The following is a 13,965-nucleotide window of genomic DNA, read 5'->3' as shown; positions in this document are numbered from 1 at the left end:
ATGAGGTGGTCGCCGGTATAGATTACTGCCTCTTGGTTTATTAAAAACTATTCCCTTTGTTTTGATGGGATTGAAATGGAGTTTATGCTCTATCCCCCAGTTGTATACATTTTGAATCAAAAGATTGCCTTTGTTCTCTAAATCCGCTCTTGAGCGACCACCAATCAACATCATGACCATTGATTTTGACAGTGGGATTTTTAACTAAAGGTTTTTTCCTTGGAAAGAGTATACACCCACATTTTTTAGTGTTTATGGTGAACTTACTACTTGTGGCCAAGGATGACACTTCCTCTATGATAGTGTTCATTTCATTTTGGAGGACTTCCTGGTTCTTGTGAGATGACGATGTCGATGTCGTCAGCAAACCCAATGATTTCTCCTTTTGGTTGCCCTTGGTGGTTGATTTGGATGTTGAGGAGGCTGTTATACAAGAGCAGCCAGAGAAAGGGCCCAGAGCTGGAGCCCTGTAGGCAACCTCCTGTTACCTGTTTGGTGACGGTCTTCCCTTGACAGCTGATGCTGGCTAGCCTCTCAGACAGGAAGCTTTTGTAGAGCCCAAAAATGTTGGCTGGGCACTTGTTCTCAGTGCCATTAGGACAGCCGGCCACCAAGAGTGTGGTCAAAAGCCCCCTAAAGTCAATGGACACTGCCAGGGTGCAGTTGTCTTGTTCCCTTGCCCTTTTGATTATGTTGACCATTTGATGAAGAGCAGAGTTGGTACTTCTATATTTCCTAAATCCATGTTGATGTTTGTGAAGATAGTGACCAGTTTCAGCATGGTATTGTGTCCATGTGGCCATAAGAGCAAGAACCTTGTCCAGTATTGGGATTACTGCATTTGGGGATGAGCTCGATGTTGGCTTTTTTCCAGGGATTGGGGAAGTATTGAAGGCAGAGGCATTTATTGTAGATGATGAGGAAGTGGACAGGAATGGCATTAATATGGCCCTCTTGGCCATTTTGCTCTTTATGTTGTCTGGGCCAGGGGCTTTTCTAATATTTAATCTTCTTGAATTGAGTCATGAGCTCAGTCATGCTAAAGTTTTTGTCATGCTCAATAAGGTCAAGATTGGTACAGGAGGTCTTAGTTTCTTTGTGAAATTTGTTGTCTTCATCGATATTATTACTGGGGAAGAGCAAGTCCGTGATGTAGTGAAATATTTCAGCTGTTGAATTGGTGTAGGAGTCTATGCCTTTTTGTTCTTGTTAAATGTGTGTAGTAGGATACCTGCCAGGGGTCATTGTTTCCAGGAGTCAGACCTGGCCGTATTGTTTGTTTGTTTGTAGTCTTTGTGTCGAGGTATTTTTGTCACAGATCTTCAATGTTGCTGTCTATAGCTCTTCTGAAATTCCTTTTGGTTGTTCTAGTCTTTTTGCATAAGGCCTCTAGTTGAGCATTCCACCAAATAGTTTTAACAGTTTGGATCTTGGTTGTGGTGGCCATATTATATGCAATGAGAAGAGTGGAGTTCAGGTCGTCGATAATTTTATCAAGTTCATTTGTGGTCCAGAGGTTGATTGTGGGCCCGGGATTCTAGTTGGCCTTCACTGTCTCTTCATACAAATTTCAGTTGGTTTTCTTTTTGATGGAGGTGGTGGCTTTAGGGATTGAACAAGAGATCTCTGTGAAGATGTAATTGTGATCACTGGGGTTAATGATATCAGAAGTACCACACAAGTTAATAAAGTTATGCATATTGTTGTTGTAGATATAGAGTTCAATCCAGCTCTTCCCCTCTGTGGTAGAATAGATAAGTAGCTGGCTGGTGTTTAGGGAATATAATTGATTTTCTTCAATTAGCTCCCTCACTGCTCTGCCACAAGGGTCTTCCCTTGGAGAAAACCAGAATGGGGATTTTGGAGTTCAGATCACCAGCAAGGAGAACTGGGAAGGAGGCCAAGCACTGGTATCAGTAACGTTTTGGAGCCGGTCATTAATAGGCTGAGATAATGTAAACTTTGAAGCTCTTGTGGTGAATGGAGACAGTTGTATGATATTTACTGCTATGGTTGGGATAGTACTGTGCACCAGTGTGAGGATTAGCTATCACCATTGTAGTGAAAGTAGAATTGTCTATAGTGGTTTCTATCACGTTGTAACGGCCCAATAGAGCTACTTTCTTCTTGATAGTACAGGTATACCTCGGGTTATGTCGTTCGTCAAAAAGAGAAAAAAAACAAAAATATATATGGAAAAATAAAAATCAAGTTTAAGTCATTTTATTTGGCTTTACGTCTGTCTGTCACAAATATTGAAGTTGGAATATCACTAGAAAAGCATTAAAAGCACATAAAATTATGTTACTGTACAATAAATAAGAATAAAAGTATATAAAATCATATTAAAATACTCAAAATCAGCTGTTGATGCTGACGATCCATAGCCATCTACTTCTGCGATGTAAATATTAAAATTATTTTTTGGGATAGTAGAAAAAACTAATTTGTTTAACTGTATTTGTTATTTAACCTTACAAAATTATTTTATTTTATAATGTCTTAGAGCAAACGACATTCACAAATAAGAGTCCGCGATGTACTGTAAACATGTACTGTACATTTACAAGTATGTACGTACACATATTTGTAAATTCAGATAAATTTTAGTTTTTAATATAGTACAGAAAAAAAGTAATTTGTTTGTAAGCTTAAAATAGTTTCTTATTAACCATATATTATTAAAAATGCATTTATAAATAAAATACAGAACTGGGAATGGTTATTTGTAGTTTAACTTGGAGACAGGTAAATTCGACTTAAGTCGCCTTTCCTGGAACCAGTTACCAATGTAAGGTGAGGTATACCTGTATATGGCTCCTGGATTGTGACAAGATCGATGTTTAAGGCTTTGATATTGTGATTTAGCTGGGATGTGGCAGCTTTGCACTTTTGGAGATTAGCTTGAAGGACTTGGAGGTTCTGGAGGGGGTGAGGGGGGATGGCAGCAGCAGGGCAGTGTACAGTCCCAGTGAAAGCATAATTATTGGTTTGATTTATTGTTGCAGTTTTGATCTTTTGCAGCGTTGGGCAGGTTCTGGTTGAAGGCATTATGGTCACTAGGCAATTTCCTCTCTTTTTTCGTAGATAAGTTAGCTTCTCTGCAGTTGTTGCAAGGTGGTCTTTCACACTCAGAGAATCTGTGATTCCCTCTGCACTGGCTACAAGTGACTTTCTGCTGACAGCTACTGGCGAGATGCTACAGCTGCTACGGATTCAGACATCTCATGATGTACACGAAGTTGTAGACTTTTATATGGCTCCATGAGAGAACGACATGTTTTTCCGTAATGATGATTTTTCTAATGATTGGGGAGACACTGAGGATGATATGTCTACAATTTTTTTTGTATTACCTTTGTTTAAAGAAGGTCTGTGTTTATAATGGTTTTGGAAGTTGGCATAGTCGATGTTTCCCCAAATCTTGTTTTGGTTGAAGAGTGTGGGAACTAAGGCCTTGTCTTCAGTGTAATCTGGGACGTTCAAAAGGATCACTTTTGGTTGCCTTCCCTTTGAGATCTTGAGGTTAACCCTCTCTGCTATCTCTGGGATGCTTTGGACAGCCTGTTTTTTTTTAGTGTGGTGCTATTGTTGTCAGTGCGGACCTGATGCTGACTCCCAGCTTCTGGGGATCAATATTTTCCTTTAGGGTCTGCATGACATTCTTCATGTCCATTTTGTTGCCCTCTGCATCAGGTTTTGGGTACAGGAGCAGGGCAACGCTGCCAACTGTTTGCTAGTGAGGGTTTTGGTTATGCATTTTGTGGTTTGGCTTGAAACGGTGTTAGAGTTGATTTGGCTTGAATATTGAGGCATAAAGCAGGACAGGAGGCTGAACCGCCAGCATTTTCTGCTTATGCCTCAGTTCGAGCACCACCCCGAGCAGCTGGTTTGCAGCATCACAGGTCAGGGTCTGCTGTTTCATAGCAGTAGTGTTCTTGTTAGTGGGAATATTGGTAAGGATAGTATCCAAGCAGGAGTTAATTGTGGAAATGATCTCCTCCTCTGCAAAGTCCATGTTTGTTGAATCCGAATCGCTTGGATTTGTCCTGAGGCAATGGGAGTCTGACCTGGAGTTATTCCTACTACATTGATCCATAGTGAAGCAGAACAGTAAAATAATAACTTAAGAAGCACACACAACAGAATAGGCAGCTAGTGCAAACAAGAAACTAGTGCACCACCCAGGGAAATCACCCGGGTTAGGGTCAAGTAGACCAGCCTAAGGTAGACAATGGCCTTTGTACTGTGACATATGGCAGAGAGAATTTGACCTGATACCTTTGATCGAAAAAAATGAACAGTGATGAAAATTGCAGAAAAGGTGTTGAAATGGCTGGAGAGCACAGGAACCAAAATTCGACCTGCCAGGCCCAACATGAACTTCCAGTCAAAAGTGGCAGGAATCACGAGAAAATTTTCAAAATTTGGTGTGTACTATATCAAAATGTTCTGTAATAAGAGAAACTAACTAAACTTGAGTAGCCGTGGTGACGAGATGTTGACTGATGCCCTGCCACATGACGAACTTTCTGTCGCCAAAAAAAACTTTGATTTTTGTTGGGATGCATCACAATTGCATACCAATTAATAGGAAATTCCTTCTGGAGTCTGAAAAGGTATCAATTCACCACATAAAAATAGATAAGTCCTGAGATAACTATGTGAAAACATGGAGCCGTCCTCATAAATAGCAAGTTCATAGAAAAATGATTAGAATTTGGTTTATTTGGTTATGGCAATGTGACTTGAGGGGATGCTTCCTGGGAGGACTTTATGGGGAAACTGGTTCCTATTTAGGTGTTAGTAACATGAAGAAAACCCCGAAAACTCCAAGTGATAAGCCCATTGGCCATGTGCAAACCCATGACTGGCTACCAATGTTCTGTGGTTTTATCCACTTGCCCACTGATAGCCACTTATAAGAATTAAGAAAGTATCATTCAGAAATGAAAAAATAAGAGTTGTTTGATGTGGAAAATTAAATATTTATACAGTTCTCACAGCGTAGCACTTTTGACTTGGTGCATGTGAGTGCTCTGTGCTACCCATCATAGTAATTAAGTGAATATAATATTTGTTTTGTTTTTTTCTTTTCTTTTAAATTATATACTTTTTTGTATGAATTATATTTTGCAAACAACATTTAAAAAAAAATAATAAACCAACAGATAGTGCTACATGTAAAGCCAATAAATCAGACGTATGACATTATCTAAGGTAGAAGTATGTTAACGTAACTGCTGAGTTTCATAGAAATTTGTCAGATGGTTGAGGAGTTCATAGTGAACAAACAAAGAAACATTATTGATAGATAAAATGAAGTCACTTGTTTTTTTCTATCTATCCATTATATGAAATTTACTAAACTAATTTTGTTGAGATACACAATCATTCTCTCAGCATATAATAGATATTCTGAAAATTTATTCAAATGAATGTTAATGATTCAGTGAAAAATCTTGAAGGTTTTTCATAATTGAAGTTTAGACTATTTACAAAAAATATATATTTTTGAGTCTATTTTTTAATCCTTTTACATCAATTATGAAAAGAATATATCCTGAGTATTCACGAAAAATTAAAGGTTTTTGTTTTGCATTCTTGAGTATAATGATTAAAAAAGGAAAAGAAATATTAATTACTTGACTTATTATCTTCAAAAATTAATTAAAAGAGAGAAAAAATCTAGTCTTAAATAATGTTAGCTGTATTTATATATAACAATAGAATAAATAAATTATAAAAATATTTCTGAAGATGAATTAATAAATGTAATGAAAAATATTCCAAAACTTATTAAAACATCAATTTCTATAAATAAGCAGTTGCAATTTTTATTTATTCATTCATAATGTAAAAATTGAATAGCTGATTATCTATGGCGGGGGTGGGCAACATTTGGCACACATGCTGTACGTGGTATGCCAATGACTTTTTTCTGGCATGCCACTCAGATATCACCTTAAAAAGTACTATCCAACATCTTTATAAATTCTTTACAAAACAAAAATTATATGAATTTCTAAATTGTGTATATACAGTCGAGTCCACATAAGTCGACACCCCAAGGGGAAGTGGAAATATGTCGAGTTATCCGATGTGACGACTAAAGCAAAGTTGGAAAAAAACCACAAAACTACAATTAGGAAAATACAGTAATGTGTTATACAGTAGTATAGGCTTACAATACATTGTGTCCTCCATTTACAATTACTCTGTAGATGAAAAACTGAAAAATTCGTTTAGTGTTGTTTGTTTTGAGCACTTAACTGTCTCGACTTTCTTTTTCAACGATGACGAACGCCTCGAAGACATCATCTTCACAATTGTCAATTGTTGGCAAGTAATGTCTAAGGATTCTTAACCCCTTTTTTTTAAATTTTGTAATTAAACATAATTAATTATATTAAAAATAATAAAAATGAAAAAAAACGAAAGAAATGTGTTAATTTTGAAGAAAAAGCTTCAAAGTACAATTTCCTTTTTCTCGCCTTAGCGCGAAACTTGACACTGATGAGTCATTGTTTACACAGCTGGATGACCTTGAGAACAGCTGGTGTCGTGTTTCACGGGACATTCTCATGAAACTCTCGGGTGGAGAAGGGTAAAATGTAGGGTGAATACTAGATGGAGGGATATTTCAAAATTTTTTTTTTAATTACGATTTTAATTGAAATTTCCGACCCCCCCGACTTAATTACACGTAATTATAAAAAAATCTATTAATTAAAAAAATTAAAAAACTATTGGATGTTGTTTTTTACATCAGAAAATAGCTTTAAATAACTTTACCGAAGTAAAATCGGTGCGCTAGAACTTTAGAAGGATGAATAAAGTTCCATAAAAAAATCCCATAAAAAAACAATTAAGTGTTAATTGCCCCTCATTAAGGGTTAATTAAAATCGCAATAAAATTTTTTCGCGCAAGTAAAAATTTTTCAAAAAATTTGGGGATTGAAAAAACATCCGAAAAATCAAAAAAAATTTTTTTTTCTCCCGAGGGTCTAAAAACCCAATTTCGGTGTAACGCTATGTAAGCCGATCGAACTGAGTTCGATTGCGGACAGAAAGGGGTTAATGCCTCTAGCGTGAGAAAATGCAAAATTGGATTCTGGTGTGACGTTGATGTAGATTGTATATTTTCTTTTTGTTTATCTGTTGTTATTTTATACATAAAAATTAGTGATTTAACGAATATTCGGTTACTACCCGGTATTCGGCCTATTTTTCACTATTCGGCCGAATACCTAAAAACAGGAGTAAGAAATAACAAAAACACAGTAAATTAACCATTTTTGTTACTTTTATTAATGCTGAACATTAAACTATAGTTATTAAAGTTAATAAGAAATAGCATCTAACTCTAGTATTAAATTATTTCGTAATTAAATAATAATATAGCCTTATCTAGCCCGATATCTTATGGCATTGATGGCGTGTAGGTTAGAATGTATCGGGCATTAATGTTATTGTTTAGTTAATTACTGTATTTTACGGACTATAAGACGCACCTTAATTTTTAAGCAATTTTTTAAAAAAAATACCTATAAGATGCTACGGACTATAAGACACACCTGAATTTTGGAGGCAATTTTTCGAAGAAAAAAGTGCGTCTTATAGTCCGTAAAATACGGTATGTTATATTCGTATTCGCATATATTTTAATATTTATACGATATATTTGAACTGTTCCATAATTGGGGAGAAACTAGACCATATTATGTCACCACTAAAGTATATCCTTAGGGTACTATTCAGTCTACAAATACATAGTAAAAACAAAATTTTAGTGTTTAATTAAAGAGTTAAAATGATCGATTGCAAATAAAATAACAGATGTAAGTTATAACTTACATCTAAATACCAACAACTGCCGAATCATAGCGGGCTATTTACGGCTATTACATAAATTATAAACCAATTTGGCACTTGAGGTAGACATTAGGCTCCATCTCATATTAACTTTTTAATAATTATAATTTAATTAATTAATTTAAATAATTTAGACCTAATGGAAGAAAAAATTGTAGTGACAGTGGGCCAATAGAGAGCATGGTGCGCGATCTTTGCCATAATGTGGTTTGTGTGCCAATTTTTGTACATGCGTTAATCAAGCCAAATAGTTTGGCCGAATATTCGGTATTCGGCTGAGACACCTTCAGAGAGGAATGTCAAATACAAACGGTCATAACGAGGGGAAAAACTAATGAGAACTGCAGACATGTAGTATTGTCAGTGACACCTAAGTTAAGGAACGTCTTCATACAGGAAAGATACATCTCCATCAGCTGGGCCACCATCAAAGTCGATGATTTTGTCCCAATTTTACGTTGCTACCGATGTTGCGGTGTGGGCCATATGGCAAAAAACTGTACAGGGCAACAACACTGCACTCATTGTGGCAGTGACCACAGATACACAGAATGCGACAGGAAACAGGAACCGCCACGATGTATCAATTGTTACAAAAATAATAAAGAACTGCCATACAACAAAAAACAGCCCACCAACCATGGGGCATTACACCCAAACTGCCCGTATACAAGAAGAACAAAGATAGCAGCCATTAGGAAAACAGATTATGGACTATAACTGCAACCAACGTAACACTCTGACAACTTACCCAACACAGTCTCAACAAGAAGAACAAACTGGAATAATCAAAATACTTCAAATTAATGTACAAAAAAGCAAAGCAGCAAGCTCTCTAGTTATAAAAACAGCAAATGATATGGACATAGACTTAATAACCATTCAAGAACCGTACACCGTAAACAATAAAATCGTAAGATTCAATAGTTGGAGAGTGATGGCCAACAACAAACACGGCAGGCAAAAGAGTGGAATAATAGCTCGAAAAGAAAACATCGATATTGCACTCATTCCACACCTCAGCAATGAAAACATAACGACAGCAATAATTCAACAAGAGGAACCCATTTTCCTCCTTAGTATCTACTTTTCACCATATGAGAAAGACAAAAAATGTATAACCGACCTGGAAAATATACTGAAACAACTAAAAGGACAACACATAATAGTAATGGGAGATGCCAACGCAAAGTCGGCAACATGGTTTCACCAGAAAGAGGATAAGAGAGGAAGACTGCTAAACAACCTAATGGACGAACTAGATATGGTTTCATCCAATATGACAACTCACCCAACTTTCTATACCGGCTTTGCTGAAGGCTGGACTGACATTGTGCTAAACACAGGAAATCTCAGCCATAAAATCGAAAACTGCGAAACATTACTAAAAACATCAGCAAGCGATCATAGATATATACTAACCGAAATCCACTTAACTTCAACAAATACCAGCAACAACAACAACTACAGTAAAATAACAAATTGGGACTTATTTAAGGAAAACTTTGCAATACAATGGAGAGCATACCAACCTTACAGGGTAAACAACAAACAGGAACTAGAGAAGTACGTGGAAGATATAACGACAATAATTAAAAATGCAAAAGCTGAGGCAACCACCACCAAGAAAATAAATAAAAAAAGAACAATCTGGTGGACAATAGAACTAACTAATTACAAGAAAGAAATTAGAGCGACAAGGAAAAAACTAATAAAAAGCGCAAACGAAATCAACAGAGAAAATCTCAGAAAAGAATACAACAGAAAGCTGCGAAATTACAAGAAAGAGATAAATAAACAAAGAACAGCAGCATGGAGAGATTTCTGCGGGAAAATTAACAAAAACGACCCATGGACCAAAACTTACCAAATTATCTTCAAAAAATGGAAAAAGACATTTATCCCAGATATTATTACAAACGACGACAACGAAATAACAATAAAGGAAAATACCCAAAGAATTCTAGATCACCACTTCCCGAAGGATGACATGACAACGGAAACAACTATCCACACGGAAATAAGAAAACAATCCCTACAACCATCTTCAAACAACAATGATAGACCTTTCACCTTCAAAGAGGTACAACAAGCAATTAAATCCCTAGCAAACAACAAATCGCCAGGCTTAGATGATATCACGGCAGAAACTATCAAGGAAGTACATGAGAAAATTCCTATTGCAATGGTACATTTATTTAATGAATGCCTCAGGTTGGGAGTTTTTCCCACAAAATGGAAACAGGCAAACATAAAATTGATTCCGAAAACTGAAAACCCCAATAAACCAGACGACTATCGCCCCATCAGCCTACTACCGGTGATGGGGAAAATTCTTGACGGGCTCTTAATTAAAAGAATAAACTGGCACCTCTATAAAAATGGGCACATGAACAAAAACCAATATGGCTTTAGACAAGGAAATTCAACAATACAAGCTGCAACAAAAGTAAAAGAATTCGTTCTCAGGGCATGGGGGAAAGGCCAACACGCACTACTAATAAAAATCGATTTCAAGAAGGCGTTTGACTACCTCTGGTGGCCTTCGGTTTTCAAAAGACTTAACGAAACGCAATGCCCACAAAATATAAAGGCCATAATACAAGACTACCTAGATGACCGTCGAGCAGATTACCATACCAAAAGCTTTAGCATCACTAGACAAATCGAAAGAGGTTGCCCACAGGGCTCCAGAGCCGGACCAGGCCTCTGGAACCTTGCTTTTGATACATTATTGGACGAAAACCCTGGCACTGATAACACACGAATTCAGGCATTTGCGGATGACCTGCTGGTTATGGGGGCACACCAAAACTGCGACAGGCTCAAAGAGGAAGCGAACAAAATATTAGACAAAATTAACGAATGGAGTCAACGAAATAAACAACCTATTAACCATCACAAAAGTGAAGCCATTGTCTGCACACGGAAAAATAAGAGAACACAATTAAAAAAGTCAATTGGCATAAAAATAGGAAACATCATCATCAAGAATGTTCAAAATATCAAATATTTGGGAATTTACTTCGATAGGGTGTTTAGCTGGAAGACTCATATAGAAGAGACCTACAAAAAAACAATCAAGAGAGCCAACTGGTTAGAACACCTAAATAGAAACACATGGGGGATGAATACTAAAAGCACGAAGCTCATCTACAAGGGGGCGATCGAGCTGGCGATTTTATACGGCGTCCAAGTGTGGGGGGAAGCAATAGAGAAAATTCATAACAAACGTCGCCTTCTAGCCATACAAAGGAGAGCAGCCATCAGATGTTGCAGAGCTTACAGAACCGCCCCAACAGATGCCCTATTAATCTTGGCAAATATCAAACCAATTCACTGGAAGGCAAAAGAATTAATCTGGGAATGGAATCTCAAAACAAGCAATCTAATGAAATTATCAGAGGAAGAAAAACAAAACCAAATCAAAAATGGTGCTCTCCCCAATGAAAAACAACTGATTGACAATATCATCAACTACGATACAGAGGAAGTTGAAAAAATGAAAGCGATAGTGAATCCTGCACAAATCGAAACGTACGAGATAAGTCTCGGCAATCAGGAAACCAGAAACAACACACACTGGAAGATATTCACTGACGGGTCTTCTACACCCTCAGGAGTTGGGAGTGGAATAATAATAAAAGATAACAATAACAAAACCAGATACCAAGCATCAATCCGGCTCGAGAGGCACTGCACAATTATGCAAGCTGAGATGTTTGCCATATTCAAGGCCCTTAAATACATACAACAAAATAAAAACCAGTACAAGAATCCGATTACGTTATACACGGATAGTAAGGCAACTTTACATATACTAGAACAAAAACGAAGAAACTCCAAACTGGCAAACGAACTAATTAACCTAGCGGATCTTTTGAACAAACTATTAAAAAACAAAAACCTTAAATTTCCAGCAATAAAAAATATTTAATAATAACGTTTTCGACTGTTTTAAACAGCCATCATCAGTTAAAAACGAACTTAAACAAAAGAATGGCTGTTTAAAACAGTCAAAAACGTTATTATTAAATGTTTTTTATTGCTGGAAATTTAAGGTTTTTGTTTTTTAATAGTTTATTTTCCAGTAGCTAGTTTACGTATTTTGAACGAACACCAAAAGATTAACTTCAATTGGATTCGAGCCCACCGAGGTAATGAATATAACGAATTGGCTGATAAACTGGCCAAACGGGCTACAACATTAGACACAGAAACTGGTTACAAAAGGCTCCCGCACAAAGAAATAAAACGGAAAATTCAAACCATCACGACCAGTCTTTGGCAAGAGGAGTGGACACACTCACAAACAGGTAGACAGTGCTACAAATTTTTCCCAAACATCACGGACAGAATTAAAAACAAGCACTTCAACCCATCCTTTGGAATAACTCAGTGCCTTACACAACACGGGAACGTTGGTTCTTATCTCTTCCGATTTCAGAAAATTGACAATATGTACTGCGAAACAGACGAGGATAAAGAAGACAACGTGTACCACTACTTATACGAATGCAAAAAATACGAGAAAGAACGGGAACAATTCCAAATGAAGTGCCTATATGCAGGATTCAACTGGCCTCCAAAGGAAACAGAAATTGTGAATAATAAAACCTTGTTTAGAGCACTCGAACAATACATTTGAGACACGGAAACTCTCATACGGCCATATCATCGACAGAAGATTCGGACACAGGATAATACTCGTGAAACCGAACAAAATACAAGCGAAGACGAGGAAGGAGAAGAACATAGCACAAACTCAACAACTGAGGACAGCGACTGAAAGGAACCCGCCCCACGTAGTCTGCCCAATAAAACAACAAAAAAAAAAAGAATAAATGATACTAGAAATTCTGCTATAAACAAGTGTGTCAAGTACGGTTATCACTCACATCAATTGCTTGGTCGACTGTCCCCAAACTGCCCCATTGTAAGTCCAATTGTTGGAACCCACGACTGAGTGATCTCTCAAAAACCCAAGCTGGGTTTCATATTGTAAATATGTTTTGTTTGCGAAAGGGGAATAAGTCCTTCCACAATTACTCTACAATTGTATTTTTGTTATTTTGTAAAACACTAATATTACTGTACCCTTGGTATTTTGCATTCGGAGACGCAGGCGCCCATAAGTTTCATGGGAGCCTCAAGGTTGCTTTTTTTTTCCAACTTTCCTATCTTTCTTTATTTCCTCTTCCATCTAATCCCCTAACTCCTCCCTCTTCTTTCCGTTTCTAACTCAGGGCTAAGTCCTTTGCTAGGAAGAAGGACAGCCCTCTATTATCTTTGCAACTAGGTATTCGGCTGAGGCCGAATATACTATTTGTTACATTACTAATTAAAATACATAAAATGTTAAGGCATTTTTATTAATATGTATATATATGTATATTAATTATATATTAATGAATAAATCGACTCCCCCTCCTGAAAAAAAATGAGTTCGCACCACGCGTGCGGAGTGAATTCATTTTTTCGGGAGGGGGTGACGACTTATCAGAGTGTGGGACAGCAAAAGTATGTCAAGTTTAATGGTGTCGAGTAAACCAGAGTTTTTTAACATTAATGCCTATGTAAGTCGGCCAGGACCACAGAAAACTGTCGAGTTGTCCGGGGGACGACTGCATATGGATTTTTGATTATTTGATAAGGTTCTCTCAATACTACAATTTTTGAGAACATATTTTTATTTGATATCTTTTTAGTTGTTACGTGAGAAAATTTTGCATCACAGATTTGGTGATTTTGGTACACACTTAAAAAGGCTGCCTATCTCCTGATCTATGGTATATTATTATTAATTGACAGGTTGCCGATGTTGGAGAAGGAGAAGCTCGACGATATTTTGATCACGCTTTAACGTTAAGAAACACTATATTATTTCTTCGTTATAATACAAAAATGGTCATACCTGTACAGAATGGTCCAGAAGGCAGTGGAGAAGGATCAGTCAGTGGATTGGGGTTAGACCTTATTCGTTGTGAAAGTTTACAAAATCTGGATCAAGACACTTGTAGCAGATTACTTAACAAGAATTATAGGTAAGTTTTATTAAGTGAGTGATTTAGTTAAATTATTTCTGAAAAT

At 36.8% G+C, this 13,965-nt stretch overlaps 1 protein-coding gene across 2 annotated transcripts in view; it reads left to right on the top strand.

The window, feature by feature from the left end:
* LOC136970631 (protein FAM91A1) overlaps positions 1-13,965 on the top strand; it is a 103,297-nt gene that overhangs the window by 77,024 nt on the left and 12,308 nt on the right. For both annotated transcript variants that reach the window (XM_067265078.1, XM_067265079.1), the window contains exon 15: positions 13,687-13,919. In XM_067265078.1, coding sequence (XP_067121179.1) covers positions 13,687-13,919 — 233 coding nt within the window. The remainder of the gene's footprint in view (positions 1-13,686; positions 13,920-13,965) is intronic.

The sequence above is a fragment of the Centruroides vittatus genome, unplaced genomic scaffold (assembly GCF_030686945.1).
Source record: "Centruroides vittatus isolate TY-2023 unplaced genomic scaffold, ASM3068694v2 contig_2073, whole genome shotgun sequence".
NCBI classification, from domain to species: domain Eukaryota; kingdom Metazoa; phylum Arthropoda; class Arachnida; order Scorpiones; family Buthidae; genus Centruroides; species Centruroides vittatus.
This window is presented reverse-complemented; position numbering and strand designations above follow the sequence as displayed.